This window comes from Macaca mulatta, chromosome 1, assembly GCF_049350105.2.
Source record: "Macaca mulatta isolate MMU2019108-1 chromosome 1, T2T-MMU8v2.0, whole genome shotgun sequence".
Taxonomy (NCBI): Eukaryota; Metazoa; Chordata; class Mammalia; order Primates; family Cercopithecidae; genus Macaca; species Macaca mulatta.
In genome coordinates, this window is record NC_133406.1 from 151,443,896 (window position 1) to 151,471,247 (window position 27,352).

Below are 27,352 nucleotides of genomic sequence, written 5' to 3' on the forward strand. Positions count from 1 at the left end.
TTACTAGCACAGCTGTCAACAATTCTTTTCACGGTGAATGAGTCACTGCTTTAGTTGATACTTTCAGTTTCATATTAGCCCATTTCTTTGCAGAGGTTACCTCTTTTCCTTGTCTCCCTTCAGGTCTCTGAAGAAAACCTGGGAAGCCCCAGGACATCGGAGGGGTAAAGTAAAAGTCCACAGTTACTGTGAGAGAAAAAAGAGGGAGAAAGCAGTGCAGCCAAACTCAGAAGAAAAGAGAGGAGGAAAAGAATTCGACTTTCACATTGAAACAACCTTCTTTCCAACGCTAAAGGATCTCTGATCCGGGTAAGACTGGGGCAGGGATGGGAAAATATTTACCAGGGTTCATCAGTTTTATCTAAACTGACCATTGCCACAATAGGCCGCAGCTGAGCCAGCTGTGGGACATAAGTCAACATAAAATCCTGGCCCTATCAAGTGGCTGCAGGTTCCTTAGTGCCCTCTGCTCCTGCTGTGAAATAGGCTCCAGCAGAGGTGGAGCCTACATAGAGAGACAGGAATGTTTTTAAATTGTTATTTCTTTCTTGACACCATCTTAAACTAACTTTATCATTATTAGCATCTGCTTAATAAAGTTAGGGCTCCATCACATTCATTATTGCCACTTTTATAGCTCTAGGTAAATGCAGGTAGGCAACTCGGGATCTGCAAAGAGAGGGAACAAGTTATCATAATTAGGGAGCTTATACAATCTTTGTGCAGCTACTTTTCTGAGTCAGTCGTTCATTGATTTCCATTTTAAGGTGGTATACATCATGCTATAAAATGAAACAGAAGTCTTGCCAGAAGTCTCTATGGGCCATTGCTATAAGATAAAACGAGTCCTGATCACAGAAAAATAAATAGCTTTTTTGCCATTGACCCCTGAAGAGAGGGGAAACAGATAATGAGATATAAGCCTTCATCAGAGCAAGTCAGAAGTAATCAACTCCATGTTATAAACAAAGCACTCTTTATTATAGAAGAAGGAAAGCTGTAATGCTTACGGTCTATGATGGCACATTAAAGAAATTATAAATTTTATATCATGATCATTTTAAGTAACAGGGATTAAGATATTCAAGGCAAAAACACAAATTAAGATTTACTACAGGAAGGCTTGTCGCTCATTTTAAATTTACAAAATTGTCAAATTACCAAGGCCTGGTTAAACAGGCTTTTCCTACAATTGTGTATATACTGCTTTACATGAAACAGAAGTCAGAAAAAAACAAGCCCTGGTTCATCAGAGAATGTTTCCTGATGCTGGCCTCATTACCTGAAATAATTGAAAGCAATATGCAAACTGATATACATGCAAGTAATAAAGAATCAATCTTAAAACACAGACAGATTAAAATCTGGTAACATAATTGAGTAAAAAATCAACAGATTTTCTACATGTTAGATTTGAGATATCAAGCTTGAGTGAATAACAGGTGAATGCTGATTCACAGCAAATATTAAGAACCTGTGATGTCCTGCTGTAGCTCAAAGGGCTTCCTGTATAGTGACAGGAAGAAGCCATTGGGTAACCTGAGTCCCACAATCTGACCAAACCCTGTCCACAGAGGGGCTTGGAAGAAATCAGGAGCAAGGCTGGGTTAGAATGGTATCTGTTTCAAAGTGTGGAGATATGTATGACACAGGATTCCCCAGGTAAAGGTTCCTATTACTGTGTATGTGAGCTCAGCGAGCTCAGCTTTGCTCAGTCCAAAGATCTAAATGTGAAAGTGAAAAGTTTCCAAAGAAAATTTTGTAATTAATTCAGAAAATGTGACATATCTAGAAAAAAATTCTTTTTCTGAACAATGAGATACAAGATGATCTAGTGGGAATTCAACCTTTGTACCTCCTTCTGGAAAGGAACTTGGCAATATCAACAAAATACAATGCTCTTACCTTTTGACCCGGAAATCTCACTTATAGGACACTATCCTAAAGTTACTCCTATAGCAATATAAAAATACACACTCACAAAGTTAGCAGAGGTTTTCATTGTAGCACTGTTTGTAATTGCTAAATATTAGAAACAATCTAAATGTCTACACCTAAAAGAATAGTTGAATAAATTGTGGTATGTCCACATAAATGGAGTAGATGCCTGTGAAAAGAATTGAGAAATCTTCCTATGAACTGATATGAAGAGATTCCCATATTTCTATATGATGTGATCTTTATGTTAGAAAATGTGAATAAGAAAATATACATGTCTATGCTCATTAATGAAAAGAATGTCCAAGAAAGGTAAACTAGAAACTAACAAGATTGGATATCTATGGAGGATAAGTGGGCATGAAGTGGAAAGAATAGAAAGACAGCTGGAATGGGATGAAGGAAAGTGACACTTCTCTGACTACAGCTTGTTGTAAAGCTCTGACTTTCAGCACTATGATATTTCGTATACTCAAAATAAATACATACTTAAAATCAACCAACAAATGAACCTAACTAGTTTACAAAAAAATAATTTAACTGCACCAAAGAGAACAGAGGAAGAAAAGGTAGTCTAAGAAACTTTGGAATACAGTGTTTTGACTGTATGTGTAAGACCAAAGACAAGAAGAACTGTTAACTAATAATGCACTCTAGTTAGCAAATTTATCGTTCGAAGACTTATATGAGTTAGCAACTTTAAAACCAATTATATGTACTAGAATTGAGCAAATAACTGAATTTATTATGTATAATGACATACTCAGAGAAAATGTTTTAAAAACAAGGGGAAAGCATGAATACATTTTGTTTTGTTGAATTGGAATTAGAAATATCAGAAGAAACTCAAGCTTATATATAGAAATGGAAAGATGAGAAATAAATGTAGATGTGTGTTTTCATGTGCCAGTATACAAACAGATTTCTTAACTTTCCCCCTGAGAGGGCCTAGAAGTAATGACTACACCTAGTGTGATAATCTTGGTATCTATGTACCATTATCCAATGAAAGCAACCAGAGCCCTTGGGAGAAATGGTTGATTCTAAGGCTGAATCAGAAACAATATTAGATAAGCTTGGCATATATTGTAATGCCAGAAGGGAAGAAGCACTGAAAATATGATGGAAGCATGTCCAAAGAACCTGGGCTCTAGCTTGAAGGAGCTCTCACTGAACTAATCTGGGACGAGTTGAGCAACGAGATAAATAGCGATAGTAAAGTGTTACCCATATGATAAAATAAACATCTATAGGTCTACACTGATACAACTAAATGATTAAATAAGTAAATAATATAAATAGAGGAGAAAGGGAAGTTCTTGCTCACATTAGAACTCTAATAAATGTAGAAGGAATGATGAGAATAGAAAATTACCTTTAGTCAAACATCACAGTAAGTTATAAGCAAGAATTATCAATGGATGCTAAAAATCGTGACTGAAAAAATTATGAAAGTATGATGAAACTTTATTTGCATAGACTTCCAACTGTCTCTCCAAATGGTACTTTTTAGTGACAAAATGGTACATAATACTTTGTGGTAGAGAAATCTGGCAGAGAACACCTTAACCAAGTGATCAAAGTTAAGGTCACAGCACCAGAAAAAGTCATGTCAACATCATGAATCCCTTAATACAAGACACTGAAAATGGCAGAACATCACTTCTGTGACATTTGCAAAAAAAAATGCCTAACTTCAATCAACGAGGAAACATCAAAAAACCCAAACTGAGGGATATTCTACAAAATCATAGGCCAGTCAACTTCTAAAATGTCAAGGACATGAAAGACAAGGAAAGAATAAGGAACCATCAAAGATTCAAGGAAAATACAGAAACATAATGACTAAATGCAATGAGGAATCCTGGACTGGATCATGGAGCAGAAGGACATTAGTGGGAAACTGGTGGAATGTGAATAAGGAGTGTAGATTAGTTATCATTGTATCAATGAGATTAGTTATCATTGTATCAATGTTAAAATCCTTGTTCTATGGTTATGTAAAATTTTAACATTAGGGGAAATGATATATGGGAACTTTCCATACCCGTTGTACATCTTTTCTGTAAGTCTATTTCAAAATAAAGTTATTTTTAAAGAAAGCCAGTGGACCAATTTGTAAGACAGACTTAAAGAGAAACCGGGCTTTAAAAAATGTATATGAAAAAAAGTTCAAGCCTAGAAAACAAAAATTTAATCCATATTGTAAAGTTCAGTATAGCTAGCCACCTAAAAATTGCTTTCCATTTCATCTTTTTCCTTGCACACAAGGGAACAACACCCTGGACATGGCTCCAGAGATCAATTTGCCGGGCCCAGTGAGCCTCATTGATAACACTAAAGGGCAGCTGGTGGTGAATCCAGAAGCTCTGAAGATCCTATCTGCAATTACACAGCCTGTGGTGGTGGTGGCAATTGTGGGCCTCTATCGCACAGGAAAATCCTACCTGATGAACAAGCTGGCTGGGAAGAAAAACGGTGAGTGACACCAGGAAAGCTCTAAGCCCCTTCTGTCCATACACACTGAGAACATCCAGCCTAGGGATGTGAGAATAGAAAGTTAGAGACGAGAATGAATGTTGAAAGCTAACTTGCAGTCCGTTAATGGGCTCTTTACACTGAATTTGGAGGATTACAGTCAACTGACTCTTTCTTCCCACTTTACTTTTATTCTATACTTAAGAGTATAAGTGTCCCTTTCTGGAAGGAATACAATGTTAATAAAGAAAATTAACTTCTATAATAATGACTTATAAAACATTTATTAAAGTTCTCATGTAGTGACAGCAAGCTTTCAATGAACTTTAAGAAAAAATGAATGTTTCAGTGTGTATTAGATATCTAATTTTCCTATTTCCAGGATTGTAATTAAGATTCATGCCAGTTGTATTTTCTTTTATCTCTTTTAACTTCAATTATGTTAACTATTATCTCAATTTCCAGAAACACCTACTAAGTAATCGCTTTTCCCTTTTATCCTCTCCTTCTTTTGCAGGCTTCTCTCTGGGCTCCACAGTGAGGTCTCACACCAAGGGAATCTGGATGTGGTGTGTGCCTCATCCCAAGAAGCCAGAACACACCCTAGTTCTGCTCGACACTGAGGGCCTGGGAGATATAGAGAAGGTAAAAAAAATAAATATTTTAAAAATTTCACTTAGGTCGATTAAAATCTACATAAACCAGGTCAGGTCAATAACCCTCTTTGCACTATCACTCCTACTCCTGGATTTAGGACTCTAGTTAATTACATTAATATATTATTTTTTAAATTTATGTGGTATAAGCATTCAGAGTGCACAGTAAGTTCAGTTGATTAATTATGGGTAAACCTATGAAATAATGGCTAACGATGTTTTCAGTCATTTTCTTTCATATTATAGTAAAATGTTTTGGTGAGGCTGCTGAAGGTGTTTATAAACTTCAGTAGACATTTTACAAACATGTCTGACTTTTTACAGCGGGATCCCATAAAGGTAGTAAAAACGTTCACATCCACAGGAGCACCAGTAGAAAGAGAAGCAAAGTGTAAAATCTAATAACATCTTTGTTCATTAAGGATAATATATTACTACTCATAAATCTTAGACATAGAAAGTTCTTATTAGAGGAGCTTATTTTAACTACTGTGTAAAAAATGTCTTACCATGATGTGCCATGGAAATGGAATAGGGTCATAAACTAAGTTTAGGATACCAGTTTGAATTTTAGTAGCTGATCAAAATAGCTTCTGCTACCAAGTGCTCATGTGTTTCCCACTGACGCATACATTTATATATAATACCTTAAATTATACATCATAAATAAAATTTATTCTACAGGTGGGAAAAAAATACTACATAAGGAAGTGAGTTACCTAAGTTTTCACAACTAATGAGACACAGAACTGGAGTTCAGTCAGTCTTCAGCTATCTGAATTGATTATACATTCTTCTAGTCACTCCTCTGTGTGGCTTCTACAATGACTTAACAGGGTGACAATGAGAATGACTCCTGGATCTTCGCCCTGGCTGTCCTCCTGAGCAGCACCTTCGTGTACAATAGCATGGGAACCATCAACCAGCAGGCCATGGACCAACTGCAGTATCCTTTTTTGTGGTACAGAACAGCACTAAACCTAGAAAATAACAGCTTGATTTTTTCACCAAGTACAGAGGCAGACAGACAGGTACTGAAGAATTCATAAGTCCTCTCTTTAATAAATCTCATTATGCTGAACATCTCATTCTATCTCAATCTCCACCAGAACTTCAAGTCTTCCCAGTTACATGTATCCTTAGACACTCAGCCACCCAAGACTCTGTGTATCTTCTATCTGACTTAATCTCCTATCCCTGTCCAAACCCTCAATGCCCTCTAGAATTCATTGTCTCACTTTTGTAACTCTCTATATTCTTATCATCTGCTCTAAGTGTTGCCTTCTGATAACTAGCTATACACTATAGATACTATTTCTCCTACAGACCTCTCCAGTGGTCTTATGTGATGACTATTTTTTATCCCATACCTTGCATATCGTAAGTGTAAGAGATGAGTTAGGTATCCTCCTTGTTCCATATTAGAGTTACGGACACTTTCTCATTCCTTTACCATTAAAAAGAGAATCTTCTTTGATACATATGCCCTCAGACAACACCACTATGCTTTGTTGCAATTATCTAGCAATGTTCCAATAAATACATCCTTCATTCATTAAAGATTTTAGCTCCTGGTGTCTTTTTAGAGAATAGCAACCAATAGACAACTATTTAACACCCTGGTGTACTCAGTTCCATCACCTTATTGGAACTCTCCACTCTTATTGTTATTCTCCACTCTCACACATTACTTAACCTAGTTCATTATCAATGACCTCACCATTTCCATTAGCTTAGTTTCAAGCATTATACTGAATTAGATTTCATCAAGATCACCTTCATATTCCTATACGTAATGCACAGTTCTCACCTCATTTGATCTTCCAATCCTCCATAAGCCTTTTTTTTCTCTAGGAGAATTTCATAAATTTGATCCCTTCCACCTTTCTGAAATGCTTGTTTCACTTGGAATTGGTTCCTATTAGAATACCACAGTTTCCTAATTTTTCACCTTCCTAATTTTTCAGATTACTTTACTCCATACTCTTTCTCCTTTTAGCCTCTAAATATTATAACTCTCAAGTTCTTGTGCCTCTTTTCTTTTTCTACTTTCAGTCCCCAGATGATCACATCCAGCTTCAAGGCTTTCAGTAGCCCCAATATGTTAATCACCATCAAATCTGTATTCCCAAGCATGAGCAAATTCAAACTTTTGTATCCAGCTTCTGATGCGACATCTCCATTCAGATGTGTAAGAGACATCTCGAGCCTAAAATATACAGAACAAAACTTAATTTTCCTGTCCAAAACAACTCCTTCCCAGTCTTTCCAATCACAACAAATTCCCACATCATTCACAGAAGTGCTCAGATCAAAAGCTTAGGAATCATCTTGGATGATTCCCTTTCTTATGTTTTGGAAATTATTAATCGTCGAATTCCTTCAGCTCCACTATTAAAGTTATTTCTCTAGACTAGCCAATTCTCACTACTTTCTCCATGATAACTCTAAGTTTCCATTGCCTCTCGTCTTGGTTATCTTTTCAACTACCTAATTGTTTTTTGTTTCAGTTTTGTTTGTTTGCTTGTTTTATTTTGCATATGCACTTGACTCGCAGATGCAATGCCAGCCAGTATGATTTTAAAAAACATCATACTATATCCTCTCTTCACTTAAAACCCACCAATGCGTTCCCATTAACTTTCTATTAAATTTCAAACTTCTTACTTTGGTTTACAGAGCTTGCACATCCCAACCTCTACTTATTTTAACCTTCTGCCCTACCACACTGGATTTCTTGATATATGTTTCACACACTCAGTGATTTCCTATCTAAGGGGCTTGCAGGGTCTGTGATCTCTGTCTGCAATGTTTCTCCAATGGATTTGTACATGACTGGTTTCTTCAATTCATTCAGATCGTTGCTCAACTACAATGTCAGAGATAATTTACCTGGAAAACTACATAAACCAGCACCACATGCAGATACACACAGTTATTCTCTGCCTTCCTTATTGGCAGATTTGGGAGACACTAGAGTGTTAGATGAGTGTCTTTTGGTTGCTAGTTTCTAAAAATACACTAGGAGCTAGTTGCCCAGTTCATTTTCCTTCAAGACAATTGTTATCAATACCTGATAATTTATTATATTTTTGTTTACTGGTTCATTGTTTGTCTCCATGATTAGAATGTAAGCTCTCTAATGGTAGCATTGTCTCATTCATTACACCATTTTTAGTCCCTAGGACAGTGCTTGGTTCATAGTAGGTGCTCAATAAATGTTTGTGAGTGAATGACTTCTGTAAATAAATGTTTGTGAATGAATGAATGAGCTAATAAAAAGAAACCAAATTATTTTAGGTAAGCATTAGGATAAAATGTAGTATAAAAAGTGGCATTTTCTGTAGTTTTCTTAATTTAGCGTCTCAGCTATGTGACAGAGCTGACAGATCGAATCAAGGCAAACTCCTCACCTGGTAACAATTCTGTAGAAGACTCAGCGGACTTTGTGAGTTTTTTTCCAGCATTTGTGTGGACTCTCAGAGATTTCACCTTGGAACTGGAAGTAGATGGAGAACCCATCACTGCCGATGACTACCTGGAGCTTTCACTAAAGCTAAGACAAGGTTAGTGGGTCTGATGGTTGGTTGGGTAATAAATAGAGAGAAAATAATATCAAAATAACCATTTATGTGTAGTGCTAAAAATTAAAATTTTGAACTGTATTTTCCTGACTGTTCTGCTAGAGGAAATGGAGACATTGCTTGACTATATCAGTTGGAATCAATTTTAAATTGCATTACCTACCTCTTCTTGGAGACTTTCCTTTCTCTACCCCTTTAATTTTTTATTTCTTCTTCCTAATTAATTTCCTCCTTACATAGGCTTTGTGAAAATTATAAAATTGAAAGATCATATTTGAAGTAATTAATGTGAAGTTTTACTACCTCTAATTTTCATTCCTGTAGGTACTGATAAAAAAAGTAAAAGCTTTAATGATCCTCGGTTGTGCATCCGAAAGTTCTTCCCCAACAGGAAGTGCTTCATCTTCGATTGGCCCGCTCAGAAGAAGTACCTTGCTCGCCTGGAGCAGCTAAAGGAGGAAGAGCTGAACCCTGATTTCATAGAACAAGTTGCAGAATTTTGTTCCTACATCCTCAGCCATTCCAATGTCAAGACTCTTTCAGGTGGCATTCCAGTCAATGGGCCTCGTGAGTCACTTTCTCTACCCACTTCCTACCTGGACTTTCTCCTTCTGCCCATTGTAGAGGATAAAATGGAAAGCATAAGGGTCACTTCTGACAAATGCATAGTCTATTGATGGCAAGGAAAATACACCATGAAAATCATAATATAAATTTTACATGAATACTAAAACTATAGTATCATCTCATATTCCTTGCAAGGAGAAAAAAAGAAAAGAACTAGAATTGAATTCTGCTGTGGTAAACTTCTCCACCAGCTTCTCAGCTCCCTCTTTATCAAATAAACATCCAGGATATATATACTGAGCAACAAAGAAAAAAGCAAATACTGTATGTAAGTGAGACTTTGCTACTAATTGCAGTACAATTCTCTTGTTCAGCAATTCTAAAATATTTAGGGAATGTCTGTAATGTAATGTACCAACCACTGGGTATAATGATGGATAAAAGAAATGTGACTTTTATCCTCATTCCAGCATAATAGGAGCGAAAGATACTTTTGTAAAAAGTAAAAAAAAAAAAAAAAGTATAATATAAATAGTGATTAACACAATGCATAAAAATAATAGGCTGCTATGAAAGAGTAAAGGGAGAGACAGGGAGATATAATTTAGAGTGTGAGAGAGTGCTCATCTGTGAAAGTCACATGTAAGATGAGAATTTAAAAATGATTGAGTTGGCAGGGCACTGTGGCTAATGCCTGTAATCCCAGCACTTTGGGAGGCTGAGGTGGGTGAATCACTTTGAGCTCAGGTGTTTGAGACCAACCTGGGCAAAATGGTGAAACCCTGTCACCACTAAAACCACAAAAATTAATCAGGCATAGTGGCTCACACCTGTAATCCCAGCTACTCAGGTGGCTGAGTCTGAAGGATCACTTGAGCCTGGGAGGCAGAGGTTGCAGTGAGCTGAGACTGCACCACCGCACTCCATCCTGGGAGACAGAGTGAGACTCTGTCTCAAATACATATATACACTTTATATGTATATAAAATAAATGATTAAGAGCTAACCAAAGCACATAGAGGAATAACTTTACAACAAATAATGTAATGTGGAAATGCCCAGGGCAGGAAAGAACTTTACAACTTCAAGAAAATAGAACACAGGAGGCTCATGCCTGTAATCCCAGCACTTTGGGAGACCAAGGTGGGAGAATTCCTTGAGCCTGGGAGTTTACGACCAGCCTGGGCAAAATAGCAAGACTTCATCATTATGAAAAAATTAAAAATCAGCCAAGTGCAGTGGTACTTGCCCGGAGTCCTGGCTACTCAGGAGGCTGAGGCAGGAGGGCCCAGTGTGAGCACAGGAGTTCAAGGCTATGGTTAGCTATGATCATGCCCTGCACTTCAGCTTGGGTGACAGGACAGAATTCCATCTCAATTTTTTTAATGAAAATAGAAGAAAGACAGGTGTTTGGAACAAGAGGAGACTGAATAAGAGTGGTGTCCTAATTGGAGAGGTATAAAGGGGTCAGGTCTTGAAAGGACTGGCAGAGGACTTTGAGGAGATTAGAGTTTGTCTAAGGTCTAGGGAAGATCTTGAAGAATTTTTGGCAGTGAGGTAAGGTTATCTAACTTATGTTTATACATATCTTTTGGAATATTTTGTAGATAATTTGTTGGAGTGGTGAAAGGGAGGGAATGAGAGATGGATGCTATTTCCAGTGGTTGAGCAATAAATGGACATTGGGTGAGTCTCAGATTATGGCAGTGAAAATGGTAAAAATTGACAAGATCCAAACATACTTTGGATATTAAATCCAAAAGACCCATTGATAGAGGGAATATGGATTTATGAGAGGAATAAGAAGGAAATGCCACGCCTGTCTCCAGAGTTTCAAGTTTAGCAATTGCTTGAATGGCTGTGTTATTTAGTGAGATAGTAGTATCAGGAGGAGAAATAGTTTTTCAGAGTGGATGAAGTTTTTACATTTAGATTATTTAATATTGAGTTTCTTCTGATTTATGCAGTAAGAGATATAAAATAGGCATTAAAAATAAGGTGCAAAACTTATTTTTAATCCAAAGCCTAAAAGAAATGTCAAAGCAGGAAACGAAATACACCAGCTATCCATACATATAGTACTTAAAACTACAGAGAGATGAGAAGGTACAGGATGGAGTCAAAAAGAATCAGCTCTTATTGTGTGACCAACCACTCCAGTTTGCCTAAGATGAGGTTTTCCTGGCATGTGAGACTGTCATTGCTACACCCAGCAAAGCCCTGGCAAACTCAATGAGTTGATTACCCTATCTGTAGTTCTGACGAGAGAATATCTAAGAAGACATGTTTACCTTAAGCCAGACAACGGACTAGTGGTCTGCACCACTAAAATTAATAAAAATAAAAGGCTAAGTTTTCTCATTGACTTTTTTCATAAATTAGGAGTGAAGAGAGAAAGGGAATAAAGGGAGAGGTGAGAGAAAAGAAAGGTAAGAAAACACATTGACCTATTATCTCAGCCCCAAAATATCCTAACTTATTCATTTCAGTGTCTTCCTTTTAGGTGAAGGAAATAGGAAAGAGCAACTTCAATTCCCTCTGTGACTCGGGTTAACAAATTATTCCATTACTATTCTTTATCCAAAACTTATGTAAAACTATTATTTGTGAAACTCACTTGAAAAGCACGCAAAATACTCTGTCCCACCAACTGATAGTCACATTTTTTTAAAAATTCCCTTTTGCAGGTCTAGAGAGCCTGGTGCTGACCTATGTCAATGCCATCAGCAGTGGGGATCTGCCCTGCATGGAGAACGCAGTCCTGGCCTTGGCCCAGATAGAGAACTCAGCCGCAGTGGAAAAGGCTATTGCACACTATGAACAACAGATGGGCCAGAAGGTGCAGCTGCCCACGGAAACCCTCCAGGAGCTGCTGGACCTTCACAGGGACAGTGAGAGAGAGGCCATTGAAGTCTTCATGAAGAACTCTTTCAAGGATGTGGACCAAACATTCCAGAGGAAATTAGGGGTATATTTGGTGTTCTAGGTCATGAGAGGCAGAAAAATATGGGCCCTTCTTGGGAAAATAATTCTTTCTAGACCCCAAAATAGTTACACTCAGTTATATGTACATATTTGAAATAATTATTAAAAGACTTAGACCTTTGGGAGGCCGAGACAGGCGGATCACGAGGTCAGGAGATCGAGACCATTCTGGCTAACACGGTGAAACCCCATCTCTACTAAAAAATACAAAAAACTAGCCGGGCGAGGTGGCGGGCGCCTGTAGTCCCAGCTACTTGGGAGGCTGAGGCAGGAGAATGGCGTGAACCCGGGAGGCAGAGCTTGCAGTGAGCCGAGATCTGGCCACTGCACTCCAGCCTGGGTGACAGAGCAAGACTCCGTCTCAAAAAAAAAAAAAAAAAAAAAAAAAAAAAGACTTAGACCTTTAAAAAAATGATACCTAATTTTTTACAAAAATTTGCTTTTGTTAGTTTTTCCTATCTGGGTCCCATATTTTAAGAAAGTAAGTAGATTGTACAACTGCATTATTAAAGACTATTTTAACTTATTTTGTCCTTTTAAATTAAAAATTACATTGCCTTTATGTTCCCTGGTAATTATCAGTGGGGACTAAATTATTTTTAAATAACCCTAATAATTTGTTGTTTTGTTAAATGTGAGCCAATGGTAAAATATTCAGAAAGCCAAAAAAGAGAAATTAATTATATAAATTTTATTAGAGAAATTTTTTTTAATTTAAAACAGCTTTTAACATCTGCCTCATTCCAACTACATCCAAAAGTGAACAGAGTATTTTTGCATGCAGAATCGCCACTTGACAAGTGGAAGTCCTTTCCCTAGCTAGGAGGGCGCCATCTTATAAATGATACATTGCTACATTCAGAGGTTCTGGTGAAGCTAGATAGCCGATGTCAGCAATTGTCACCCTTCCAACCTAAGGAGGAAAGAGAAAGCTTCGTAGTTAAGTTATGTTGAGTGATTTAATGTAGATAAATGTGCTGTTCTATGAGACTTTATAAATACTGAAAATACCTACGGTACAATCTTCATTACTTTCATTAGCCCTATGTTGAGAAAATACACAAAAATATTCTCATATTAAAGAATGTACTAAATAATCATGTACTCCTTACTGAGCACTTCTAAAAAGTCCCTGGGCTTAATAGTTTACATCGCCTCATATAACCCTGAAGAGAAACCTATGTGATGGGTATTGCTCCTCTGCTATACAGACGAGGAATCCTCGGTTCACAAAGATTGAGTGTCACAAGCCACAGTGTAGTGGATCTGGGAACTCTAGGCAGGCTGCCTGACTCCAGTGTTTGTGCTCAGAACTATTCCTGAAATGAGAGACTTGGAAAGATAAAAGTTTCATATGAAATGTGTATGTGCTTTGAGAATCATTCTCTGAAGCAGGAAAACTAGGAGAAAGGAGCTTTAGGAAATCACAAACAGAGAAGCAGATCAATTTCTGCAATAAGCACAACTTAGGGATATTCTAGGATCTAACAGCAAGGTGAGGAGCATGGCTCTATTTAGAGGCCACAATTTCTGCAGGAGAAGCATTTTCCAGTCTCTACATAGTTAACATCCTCCTCATGGCTTTATTGAAACATCTGTGCTGTTTTGTCACTTCACAGGCCCAGTTGGAAGCAAGGCAAGATGACTTTTGTAAGCAGAATTCCAAAGCATCATCAGATTGTTGCATGGCTTTACTTCAGGATATATTTGGCCCTTTAGAAGAAGATGTCAAGCAGGGAACATTTTCTAAACCAGGAGGTTACCGTCTCTTTATTCAGAAGCAGCAGGAGCTGAAGAAGAAGTACTACCAGGTGCCAAGGAAGGGGATACAGGTAAACTACACAGTGGGTACCATTTCTTGGAACTCGCTGAGGGGATGCTTTTAAAGCCTACTGGGAAGAAGGTAAATGGCACTGTGACTGGTGCCTACGGGCTCTGCCTTTCATTTTTCCATTTACTGATTCATTCAATAAGAGAGCCCACCATAATAGGAATTCCTCCTCAGAAGCACAGATGTAACCCTCAAAAAAGGTTTATTAAACTGATTCATTTATTTATTCATCTAGGCCTTCAACAATTATTTATTTTGACCTAACTGTATGCCAGGAACTTGTCAAGTTGCTGGAGATACAGCAGTTAAAAAAAGACCAATCTCTGTCAAAGTACACACAGGCAATTAGCAAATTATAGCTTATAAACAAATAATAATAACAGTTAACATTTATGTTGCACTTACTGTGTTCCAGGAGCTGTGCTGAGAGCCTAATTCATTTAATACTCAGAGCAATTCTATAAAATATGTATTACTAATATCCCAAATTTGTATTTTTTTATTTTTTTACTTTTGTGGGTACATAGTAGGTGTATATACTGACGGGTACATGAGATGTTTTGATATAAGTATGAAATGCACAATAATCACATCATGGAAAATGAGGTATTTGTCGACTCAGGTATTTATCCTTTGTGTTACAAACAATCCAGTTATACTTTTTTAGTTATCTTAAAGTGTGCAATTAAATTATTGTTGACAAAAGGGTGACAAAAATTATTAGTCACCCTTTTGTGCCACCAAGTTTTATGCTATCAAGTATGTTGTGCTATACTTGATTTTATTCATTCTTTCTGCTTGTTTTTACCTGTTAACCATTCCCACCTCCCTCCCCACACCATCCCACTACCCCTCTCAGTCTCTGACAACCATCCTTCTACTCTCTATCTTCATGAATTCAATTGTTTTGATTTTCAAATCCTACAAATAAGTGAGAACATGAGATGGTTTTCTTTCTGTGCCTGGCTTATTTCATTTAGCATAATGACCTCCAGTTCCATGTTCTTGCAAATAACAGGATCTTATTTTTGTTTATCAGTTCTAATAGTTTTTTTGGTGTGGAATCTTTAGATTTTTCCAAATATAAGATATCATCTGCAATAAAGAATAGTTTGTCTTCTTTATTTCCAATTTGGATGCCCTTTATTTCTTTCTCTTTACTGATTGCTCTCGCTAGTACTTCCAATAGTGTGGCAAATAACAGTAGTAAATGTGGGCATCTTTGATGTATTCCAGATGTTAGAGGAAAGTATTTTTGTTATTCTTCCCATTCAGTGTGATAACAGCTGTGAGATTGTCATATATGGAATTCATTATGTTGAGGTATGTTCCACCTATACCCAGTTTTTTAAATGTTTTATTAATGAAAGGATATTGAATTTTATCAAATGCTTTTTCAGCATCAATTGAAATGATCATATGGTTTTTGTCCATTCTGTTGATAGAATTTAACACATTGATTGATTTGCATATGTTGAGCACCCCAGGGATGAATCCCACTTGGTCATGATGAGTGATCCTTTTAATGTATTGTTGAATTTGGTTTGCTAGTACTTTACTGAGGATTTTTGCATCAATTTTCATTAGAGACATTGTAGAGTTTTTAAAATTATTTCATTTCAATAGGTTTTTGGGGAACAGGTTACATGAATAAGTTCTTTAGTGGTGATTTCTGAGATTTTGGTGTACACTATACCCAACGTGTAGTCTTTTATCCCTCGCCCCCCTCCCACCCTTTCCCACAAGTCCCCAAAGTCCATTGTATCATTCTTATGCCTTTGTGGCCTCATATAATAGCTTATCTCCAATTTATGTGTTAGAACATAGGATGTTTGGTTTTCCATTCCTGAGTTACTTCACTTAGAATAATAGTCTCCAATTCTATCCGGGTTGCTATGGATGTCATTGTTTTTTTTTTTCCTTTTTATGGCTGAGTAGTATTCCATAGTGTGTGTATGTGTGTGTATTATATGTTTTATATATATACAAAACAATTTTTTATCCACTCATTAATTGATGGGCGTTTGGGCTCATTCCACATTTTTACAATTGTGAATCATGCTGCTATAAACATGCATGTGTGTGCAAGTATCTTTTTTGTGTAATGACTTATTTTCCTCTGGGTAGATACCCAGTGGTGGGATTGCTGGATCAAATGGTAATTCTACTTTTAGTTATTTAAGATTTTTCTTTGTCTGGTTTTGGTATCAGGGTAATACTGTCTTCATAGAATGAGTTTGGAAGTCTTCTCTCCTCTATTTTTCAGAATGATTTGAGTAGGATTGATATTAGTTCTTCTTTATATGTTTGGTAGAAATCAGCAGTGAAGCCATCAGGTTCTGTGCTTTTTCTGTACTGGAAAACGTTTTGTTATGATGTCAGTATTGTTACTTGTTAGTGGTCTGTTCAGGTTTTGAATTTCTTCAAGATTCAATCTTGGTAGAGTGTATGTTGCTAGAAATGTATCCATTTATTCTAGATTTTCCAATTTATTGGAATATAGTTGCTCATTGTAATTACTAGTGATGCTTTGAGTTTTTTTGGTGTCAGTCGTAATGTCTTCTTTTTCATCTCTGATTTTTATTGGGACTTCTCTCTTCTTTTATTAGTCTGGCTAAAAGTTTGTCAATTTTGTCTAACTTTTTGAAAGAACCAAAACACTTTTCAAAAAACTTTTGTTTCATTGATGTTCTGTATTGTTTTTTAATTTCAATTTCATTTACTTCTGCTCTGATCTTTATTATTTATTTTCTTCTACTAACTTTGGGTTTGATTTGCTCTTGCTTTTCTAGTTATTTAAGATGCATTATTAGCTTGTTTACTTGAAGTTTTTCTTTTTTATGTTGGCAATTATAGTCACAATCTTCCTCTTAGTACTCCTTTTGCTATATTCCATAGGTTTAGGTATGTCGAATTTCCATTAGCATTTGTTTTAGGACATTTTTCAATTTTCTTCTTAATTTCTTCATTTACCCACTGGTTGTTCTGGAACATAGGGTTTAATTTCCATGTGCTTGTATACTTTTCAAAATTCCGCTTATTATTGATTTCTAGTTTTATTTCATTGTGGTCAGAGAAGATGCTTGATATCATTTCAGTTTTTCTGAATGTTATAAGACTTGTTTTATGACCTAACATATGGGATATCCTTGAGAATCATCCATGTGCTGAGGAAAAGAATGTGTATTCTGCAGCCACTAGATGAAATGTTCTGTAAATATCTAGTAGGTCCATTTGGTCTATAGTGCGGATTAAATTCAATGTTTTCTTGTTGATTTTATGTTTGGAAGATCTATCCAATATTGAAAGTGGGATGTTGAAGTCTCCAGGTATTATTGTATTGGAGTCTCTTTCCTTAGCTCTAATGATATTTCCTTTACATATCTGGGTCCTGCAGTATTGGGTGCACATATATTTAAATTTGTCATATCTTCATTCTGAATTGACCTTTCTATCATTATACACTGACCTTCTTTGTCTCTTCTTATGGTTTTTGTCCTGTAATCTATTTTGTCTAAGTATGACTGAATACTCCTGCTACTTTTGGTTTCCATTGGCATAGAATATCTTTTTCCATTCCTTTATTTTCAGTCTATGTATGTCTTTGTAGGTGAGGTAGGCAACAAATCATTGGATCTTTGTTTTTTTTAATCCATTCAGCCAGTCTGTGTCTTTTGATTGGAGAGTTTAGTCTATTTACATTCAACATTACTATTGATAAGTAATGTTTTGTTATTTGTTTTCTGGTTGTTTTGTGGTCTTCTCCTCCTTGTTTTATTCCTTCCTGTCTTCCTTTTAGTGAAATTGATTTTCTCTGCTGATGTGATTTAGTTTCTTGCTTTTTATTTTTTGTGTATCTGTTGTATGTGTTTTGGTTTGAGGTCACCAGGAGGCTTGCAAATACCATCTTATAGCCCATTTTTTTAAGCTGATAACAAGTTAACACTATTTGCATAAACAGACAAACAAGCAAAAAATGAATTAAAATTCTACACTTTAACTTCATATCCCCACTTTGCAACTTTGTTTTCTATTTATATTTTATTGTATTGTGTATGTTTTAAAAGGTATATTAATTATTAATTTTGATTGGTTTATCCCTTAGTTTTTTTACTCAAGATAAAAGGAATTTGCATGCCACAGTTACAGTGTTATATTATTCTGTGTTTTTCTGTGTACTTACTATTATCAGTGAGTCTTGACTTTCAGATGTTTTCTTATTGCTTGTTAATGTCCTTTTCTTATGACTGAAGTACTCCCTTTTGCATTTCTTGTAGGACAGGTCTGGTGTCAATGAAATCACTCAGCTTTCATTTCTGTAGGAAAGTCTTTATTTCTCCTTCTTGTTTGAAGCATATTTTCACCTGCTATACCATTCTAGGGTAAAAGGATTTTTTCCTTCAGCACTTGAAATATGTCATGCCACTCTGTCCTGGCCTGTAAGTTTTCCACTGAAAACTCTGTTGCCAAACATATTAGAGTTCCATTGTATGTTATTTGTCCCTTTTCTCTTCTACTTTTAGGATCCTTTCTTTATCCTTGACCTTTGGGTGTTTTATTATTAAATGCCTTGAGGTTAAACCCTTCTTTGGATTAAATCTACTTTATATTCTATATCCTTCTTGTACTTGGATATTGATGTTTTTCTCTAGATTTGAGAAATTCTCTGTTATTATTCCTTTGAATAACTTTCTACCTTTATCTCTTTCTCTACCTTCTCTTCAAGGTCAATAACTCGTAGATTAGTCCTTTCAAGGCTATTGTCTAGATCCTATAGGTGTGCTTCATTTTTTTATTATTTTTCTTTTGTATCCTCTAAAAATAGCCTGCCTTCAAGTTCACTAATTCTTTCTTCTGCTTGATGAATTCTGCTATTAAAAGACTGATGCATTCTTCACTATACCAATTGCATTTTTCAGCTCTAGAATTTCTACCTTGGTTCTTTTAAACTATTTCAATCTGTTTTTTAAATTTATCTGATAGAATTATGAATTTCTTCTCTGTGTTATCTTGAATTTCTTTGAGTTTTCTCAAAACGACTGATATGGTTTGACTGTATCCCCACCCAAATCTCATCTTGAATTGTAACCCATATTCCCCTGTGTTGTGGGAGGGAACTGGTGGGAGATAATTGAATCATGGGGGCAGTTTCCCCCCATACTGTTCTTGTGGTCAGGAATAAGTCTCACAAGATCTGATAGTTTTATAAGGAAAAACCCTTCTGCTTGGCTCTCATTCTCCCTTGTCTGCCACCATGTAAGACGTGTCTTTCACTTTCTGGCATGATTATGAGGCCTCCCCAGCCACATGAAACCATGTTACATTTACTTTATAAATTACCCAGTCTTAGGTATGTCTTTATCAGCAGTGTGAAAAGAGACTAATACAGTAAATTGGTATCAGTAGAGTGGGGCACTGCTGTGAAGATACCCAAAAATGTGGAAGCAACTTTAGAACTGGGTAACAGGCAGAGGTTCGAACAGTTTGAAGGCTCAGAAGAAGACAGGAAAATGTGGGAAAGTTTGGAACTTCCTAGAGACTTGTTAAATGACTTTGACCAAAATGCTGACAGTGAAATCCAGGCTGAGGCAGTCTTAGATTGAGATGAGGAACTCATTGGGAACTGGAGGAAAGGTGACTTTCGTTATGCTTTACCAAAGAGACTGGCAGCATTTTGTCCCTGCCCCAGAGATTTGTGGAATTTTGAACTTGAGAGAGGTGATTTAGAGTATCTGATGGAAGAAATTTCTAAGCATCAAAGCATTTAAGAGGTGACTTGGGTACTGTTGAAAGCATTCTATTTTTAAAAAAGAAGCAGAGCATAGAAGTTCAGAAAATTTGCAGTCTGACAATGCAATAGAAAAGAAAAACTCATTTTCTGAGGAGAAATTCAAGCCAGCTGCAGAAATTTGCATAAGTACAAGGAGCTGAATGTTAATCACCAAGGCAATGGGGAAAATGTCTCCAGGGAATGTCCGAGGTCTTCATGGCAGCCTCTCCCATCACAAGCCAAGTGGCCTAGGAGGGAAAAATGGTTTTGTGGGCCAGGCCCATGGCCTCTCTGCTATGTGCAGTCTAGGGACTTGGTGCCCTGTGTCCCAGCCACTCCAGCCGTGGCTAAAAGGGGCCAAGGTACAGTTCCAGCCATGGCTTCAGAGGGTACAAGCCCCAAGCCTTGGCAGCTTCCACATGGTGTTGAGCCTGCGAGTGCACAGAAGTCAAGAATTGAGGTTTGGGAATCTCCACCTCTATTTCAGAGGAAGTGTGAAAATGGCTGGATGTCAAGGAAGAAGTTTGCTGCAGGGGTGGGCCCCACATGGAGAACTTCTGCTAGGGCAGTGCAGAAGGGAGATGTGGGGTTGAAGCCCCGACACAGAGGCCCCACTGGTGCACTGCCTAGTGGAGCTGTGAGAAGAGGGCCACCATCCTCCAGACCCCGGAATGGTAGATCCACCAACAACTTGCATTATGTGCCTGGAAGAGCTGCACACACTCAATGCCATTCCATGAAATCAGCCAGGAAGGGGCTATACCCCACAAAGCCACAGAGGCAGAGCTCCCCAAGACCGTGGGAATCTGCCTCTTTCATCAGTGTGAAATGGATATGAATCATAGAGTCAAAGGAGATCATTTTGGAACTTTAAGATTTGACTGCGTTGCTGGATTTTGGACTTGCATGGGGCCTTTAGGCTCTTTGTTTTGGCCAATTTCTGCCTTTTGGAAGGGGTATATTTATCCAATGCCTATAACTCCCATTGTATCTACAAAGTGGTTAACTTGGTTTTGATTTGACAGGCTCATAGGCAGAAGGGACTTGCCTTGTCTCAGATGAGACTTTGGACTGTGGACTTTAAAGTTAATGCTGAAATGAGTTAAGGCTTTGGGGGACTGTTGGGAAGGCATGATTGGCTTTGAAATGTGAGGACATGAGATTTGGGAGGGACCAGGGGCAGAATGACATGGTTTGGCTGTTTCTGCAACCGAATCTTATCTTCAGTTATAGCTCCCACAATTCCTATGTGCTGTGGGAGGAATCTGGTGGGAGGGACCAGGGGCAGAGTGATATGGTTTGGCAGTGTCCCCACCCAAATCTCATCTTGAATTGTAGCTCCCATAATTCTCATGTGCTGTGGGAGGGACCTGGTGGGAGATCATTAAATCATAGGGGTAGTTTTCCCCATACCGTTCTTGTGGTAGTGAATAAGTCTCATGAGACCTGATGGTTTTATAAAGGGGGAAGCCCCTTTCACTTGGCTCTCATTCTCCCTTGTCTGCCACCATGTAAGACATGCCTTTCACCTTCTACCATGATTATGAGACCTCCCCAGCCACATGGAACTGTGAATCCAATAAACCTCTTTTCCTTTATAAATTACCTACGTCTTTTTCAGTGTGAGAATGGACTAATACAACAACTATTTTGAATTCTCTGCCTGAAAGGTGACATATCTGTCTCTCCAGAATTTGTCCCTGATGCCTTATGTAGTCCATTTGGAGAGGTCATGTTCCTGGATGGTCTTGATACTTGTTCATCTGTGTCTGGTCATTGAAGAGTTAGGTATTTATTGTAATCTTCACAGTCTGTGCTTATTTGTACCTGTCCTTTGGGGAAGGCTTTCCGGATATTCAAAAGGACTTAGGTATCATGATCTAAGCTGTATCTGCTATGGGGGCGCCCCAAGTCCAGTAATACTGTGATTCTTACAGACTCCTAGAGGTACTGCCTTGATGGTCTTGGGCAAGATCCAGAATTTTCTGGTGTACTAGGCAGAGTCTTGTTCTCTTCTCTTACTTTCTCCCGAACAAATGAAGTCTTTCTCTCTCTGTTCTGAGCCAAATGGAGCTCGGTGTGAAGTGACACAGGCACCCCTGTGGCCACCACAACTAGCACTGTGCTAGGTCAGACCTGAAGCCAGCACAACACTGGGTCCTTCCTGAGGCCTGCTATCGTAACTCCCTGACTACCACTTACATTCACTCAAGAACCTGCGACTCTACAATCGGCAGGTGGCAAAGCCAGCCAGGCCTGTGTCCTTCCCTTCAGGGCAGTGAGTTTCCTCAGGCCCCTGGCATGTCCAGAGATGTCCGGAGATGTCATCTGGACCAAGGACTACAGTCAAAAACCTTAGAAATCTACCTGGTGTCCTATTGTACTGCAGCTGAGCTGGCACTCAAGCCACAAGACACAGTCCTTGCCACTCTTCCCTCTCCTTTCCAAAGGCAGCACAGAGCCTCACCCCATGGCCACAGCCACCACAGGCCCATGGAGAGTACTGTCAGACTACCACCAATATTGTCTTAAGACCCAAGGGCTTTTTCATCAGCTTGTGGTAAATACTGCCTGGCCTGGGACTCTCCCTTCAGAACAGAGGGCTCCTGTCTGGCTCAGAGCAGGTCCAGAAATACCATCCAAGATTAAAGTCCTGGAATCAGGTACCCTGAGAGCCTGCCTGGTGCTCTATCCCCCATGCAGATGAGCTGCTACCTAAAGTGCAAACACTGCCCCCCGTACTTTTCCCTCTACTTTTCTGAAGCAGGAGGAGTCTCGCCCCATAGCCACTATGGCTGAGAACGTGCTTCAGTCTCACCTGAAGCAGCAAGTCTCAGAGTCTCTCTCAGGGCCCTCAACATATTACCTGGGTATTGCTGCTGGTTATTCAGGGTGCAAAGGCTCTTCAATTAGCAGGTGATGGATCCTGCCAGGGCTGGATCCTTCTCTTCAAAGTAGCAGATTACCCTTGGCCTAGGGTGTGTCTAGAAATGTCATCCAGGAGGGCCTGGAACGGGGTCCTTGTGACTCCAACTGACACCCTGTCCTGCTGTGGCTGAGCTGGTGTGCAAGATGCAAGACAAAGTCCCTCCCACTCTTCTCTTTCCTCTCCTCCAGAGGAAGGAAAGGTTCTCTTTTGGAGCCACAAGCTTTGCAGCCCGGGGTCAGGGAAGTGCAAGGACTTACCAATATCACACAAATAATGAATGATACAGCTTGGATGCAAGTGCAGGTAGCAGAATCTATTCTCTTAGCAATTCTTCTATGCTTTTAGCAATTCTTCTATGCTGGTACACTCAGGTTACATCAGTTAGAATTAGCTTTGGCTATATGTTACTCAAAATGAAAAACAACAGTGGCTTTAAAAGGTAGAAGTTTCTTTCTTTCTTGTATGTATGTGAGAAATCAGGAAGAGAGAGCTGAATGCTGCTATGATGACTTCACATTCATCTAGATCCCTTGTTCTGCTTCAGCCCCTTAGCGTATGGCCTCGATCTTCAAGGTCAATTTCTGCTCTGAGATGGCTCATAGAAATTCAGCCTTTGGTTCCACATTATAGATGGGGTAAAAGAGGAAAAACAAAAGAGTAAAAGGGTCAACTTTCTTTAAAGAGATTTTCAAGATGTACTATATAATACTTCTGAGTATATGTTATTGGCCAGAATTTAGTCTGGCCATATGGGCACCTCAGCTATAAGGGAGGTTGAGTAGAAAAGAGAGTATTGGCCTGGTGCGGTGGCTCACACCTATATTCCCAGCACTTCGGGAGGCCGAGGTGGGTAGATCACCTGAGGTCAGGAGTTCAAGACCAGCCTGGCCAACATGGTGAAACCCCGTCTCTACTAAAAAAATACAAAAATTAGCCAGGCATGGTGGTGCACACCTGTAATTCCAGCTACTCAGGAGGCTGAGGCAGGAGAATCACTTGAACCCGGAAGGCAGAGGTTACAATGAGCCATGATCACGCCATTGCACTCCAGCCCAGGTGACAGAGCGAGACTCCGTCTCAAAAAGAATAAAAAGAGAAAAGAAAAGAAAAGACAGTATTTTATCACGACCTGCCCAGCTGGAAAAAAAACAAAAAATCACAGTCTGTTACAAAGTACACAGAGGAGAACAGAAATTTAGAACGACTCTAGCAGTCCCTATCACAGTGACAAAAAACACTCTGAAGAAAAAGCAGGATACAGGTATAGAAGAGGAAGGAAAAGTGCACCAATTTTATATATATGTTCTTACTGAAGGCCTCTCAGATGAGGTCAAGTTTCAGCAGAATCTTCAAAGAAGTTAAAGAGTGAGCCAAATGGACTCTAGGAAAAAAGAACTTTCAATAACAGAAATGATCCAGATAAATAAATTGGCTTGTGTCCTAGGAATAGCAAGAAAGCTAATGTGCTGCCTGGTGGTGAACCAAGGAGCGACTGGTGACAGATACGTTCAGAGGAGTGGTCAGATACCAGAAGCCAGACAGGGGAGTATGTTGAAGTCCAGTGAAAGAAGTTTGAAACATTTTTTGATGAACTAGAAAGTTAATAGAGGGCTTTGAGTATACGAATGGTAAGATTTTTCTTTAAATAATATAGCAAATATCTGGCTGCTCTGAGGAGAACGGACTGTAGAGAAAAAAGAGTGGAAGCAGAGAGACCAGATACTTTAACAATTGTCCAGGCTGGAGGTGATGCTGTCTTGGACTAGGGTGTTTGGATGAAGCAGGTGACAAGTGATGGGTTCTGGCTGTATTTTGAAGCTAAAGCTAACATAATTTGCAGATGATTGTTTACAGGATATGTGAGACAAGAAAGATATCCGGGATACAGTTAGATGAACAGAGTTATTAATTACTAAAATTGGGGTCATTGGGAAGGAATAGGTTTGAAGGGAGATCCAGAGTTGCATTTCAGACCTACTAAATCTGAAATACTATTGGAATTATAAAGTGAATTGTTACATGAGTGCTAAAATTAAATTGAATTAACAGATGTATTGCAGGGTTTTGCTCTGACCCATCATCACTCTTTCTTCATTCTACCTCTCTCTGTATAACCAGGCCGAAGAGGTGCTGAAAAAATACTTGGAGTCCAGGGAGGATGTGGCTGACGCACTTCTACAGACGGACCAGTCACTCTCAGAAAAGGAAAAAGCGATTGAAGGTGAGAACAGCTGAAAACACTCTACATGGTTGGAAAGCCCTCAAAATGTTAGTTAGCAATATTGGTCCACCTGAAATTATTATTGTAGAGAAAGAATGGCAAGTATCATTCATAGTTTTATGAGAGTTTTCTTAACTAATCTGTATGATCATTGGTTTTCTGGTTATCCAGGGCAAAATTACAAGAAGTTTTATCAATGATGTAAGGATAAGACAAACAAAAAAGAGGGAAAGGAAAAGGGAACACCTACAATTGAATATTCATATTTTTTTCTGTTTATTTTTCTTCCACAGTGGAACGTATAAAGGCTGAATCTGCAGAAGCTGCAAAGAAAATGTTGGAGGAAATACAAAAGAAGAATGAGCAGATGATGGAACAGAAAGAGAAGAGTTATCAGGAACATGTGAAACAATTGACTGAGAAGATGGAGAGGGACAGGGCCCAGTTAATGGCAGAGCAAGAGAAGACCCTCGCTCTTAAACTTCAGGTATTCAATAGCATCATCTCAATTTTCTCTTCCAGTGCCCCCTATTGAAAACGAAGTGTAAAGCTGAGAACCTAATGCCTCCCAAAAAACTTTCTAGCCCAGACACTACTACGTTTTTCATTCCCTAACTGTTTTTATGCCAGTCATCTCTGGTTAGTAAAGACTGTTTACTTGCAGGCTACAATCACATGGAATTCTTTATTATGCTATCACCAACAAACATTGCTAGGCACTGCACAAGTATTTTACATTATGTGATCAAATTTTCCTCTAATGGCAGAGGAACTATTAGTTTCTCATTTGCTAAATGAAGTAATTATAATTTCACGAGCAATAAGTAACTTTTCTGCATCAGAGTACCTGGAGAAATATCTAGCCCGTCTTTCCTACTGAGAGGGATCCATAGGGATTTTGTTTCTGTCATGCCTGCTATGACTTTATGTCTGGAAGCACTGTTATGAGTACAAAGATTCCCTAACCAGGTCAGGTGCAGTGGCTCACACCTGTAATCCTAGCACTTAGGGAAGCTGAGGGGGGCGGATCACCTCAGCTCGGGAGTTCAAGACCAGCCTGACCAACATGGAGAAACCCCATCTCTATTAAAAATACAAAATTAGCTGGGCATGGTGGCGCCTGCCTGTAATCCCAGCTACGCAGGAGGCTGAGGCAGGAGAATCGCTTGAACCCGGGAGACGGAGGCTGCAGTGAGCTGAGATGGCGCCATTGCACTCCAGCTTGGGCAACAAGAGTGAAATTCCATCTCAAAAGAAAAAGAAAGAAAGAAAGATTCCCTAACCATCTACCACTTAAGCACACTGGTTAAGTGCTGATGGTGCTAATTCTTTCTTCTTCTCTGGGCTCTTTTCCACATTTATGTTTGCCCAGAAATACCCTATGGGCCACTGTAAGCCCTGATCTCCTCAGTTTATTTCTGTTACCTCTGAATTTTGGAGACTGGTACTAAATTCCATGATCAAACACTTGCCCTACTCTTGAGTTATGTAGTAACCTACCAATTGGAAATCACCTATCTTTCATACCTTCCTAGATATATATGTAAGAGTCCATACTGTATAGATCAGAAATGAACAACAACAACAAAAAAGAACAAGAGAAAGTTATGGTTTTTCCAAAAGACTGTGTTGCATGTGTGTGAAGGGTGAAGGGACCAAGGAATGAAATGCTGGGTCACTAATATTTTAGAAACTGTAGGACAACAACATTTTTGAAGCTAAAAATTCATAGAAAAATTATTGCAGATATAGGAGACTCAGAAGAGAGTGATAGAATGAAAATTAAGGGAAGAAAGCATTTCAAAAGCAAGTGTCAAAAATTCTTGAAGGATCAATATAAGTACCAAAAGGGAAACTAATTTGGTGGAAATGTGTTAAGCTGGATAGACTTAGTCTCCACTTTCCCTTTTAGGAACAGGAACGCCTTCTCAAGGAGGGATTCAAGAATGAGAGCCAGAGGCTTCAGAAAGAGATACAGGATATCCAGATGAGAAGCAAATCACAGCAACCAATGTGTCACATACTCTAAAAGTACAAGGAACAAAATTTGCCTGTCCAGCTCCCTCTTCCCAAGAAACAAGTTGAATGAGCAACTTCAGAGTGTCAAACAACTGCCATTAAACTTAACTCAAAATCATGATGCATACATTTTTCTTGAACCATAAAGATTGCAAAGTAAAGGTTAAGTATGAGGTCAATGTTTTACCTACAGAGCAATTCAACTCATGCTTATTTATAGTACTAACTTTTAATATGATCTTTAACTAAATCCTATATTTGAAATCACACACAAGGACTCAAGAGAGATATTGTGTAACTTGGATGCATTTTCCAACGAGATATCAAGCAGTTTCTGTTCCAGGTAGATTTTTTTTCTCTCATAGGTACCACCC

At 38.4% G+C, this 27,352-nt stretch overlaps 2 protein-coding genes across 10 annotated transcripts in view; one reads left to right on the plus strand and one right to left on the minus strand.

Annotated features, from left to right (window-relative positions):
* Positions 1–27,352, minus strand: part of LOC114671702 (uncharacterized) — a 205,654-nt gene that overhangs the window by 42,180 nt on the left and 136,122 nt on the right. The gene's annotated exons all lie outside the window — the stretch shown is intronic.
* Positions 8–27,096, plus strand: GBP2 (guanylate binding protein 2). Its single transcript, XM_001085895.5, has 11 exons — positions 8–309; positions 4,210–4,416; positions 4,934–5,061; positions 5,909–6,018; positions 8,442–8,638; positions 8,981–9,223; positions 11,911–12,191; positions 13,828–14,040; positions 24,857–24,959; positions 25,253–25,446; positions 26,872–27,096. Exons 2-11 carry the CDS (start codon positions 4,227–4,229, stop codon positions 26,986–26,988), a joined length of 1,776 nt encoding a protein of 591 aa, XP_001085895.2. The 5' UTR covers positions 8–309; positions 4,210–4,226; the 3' UTR covers positions 26,989–27,096.

Bases quoted from the DNA above. Each gene is read 5' to 3' on its own strand.
- GBP2 (XM_001085895.5), top strand. From the start codon at position 4,227: ATGGCTCCAGAGATCAATTTGCCGGGCCCAGTGAGCCTCATTGATAAC. The intron at 6,019-8,441 runs GTATCCTTTTTT...TTAGCGTCTCAG, and splicing joins CAGGCCATGGACCAACTGCA to CTATGTGACAGAGCTGACAG. The intron at 8,639-8,980 runs GTTAGTGGGTCT...TCATTCCTGTAG, and splicing joins TTCACTAAAGCTAAGACAAG to GTACTGATAAAAAAAGTAAA.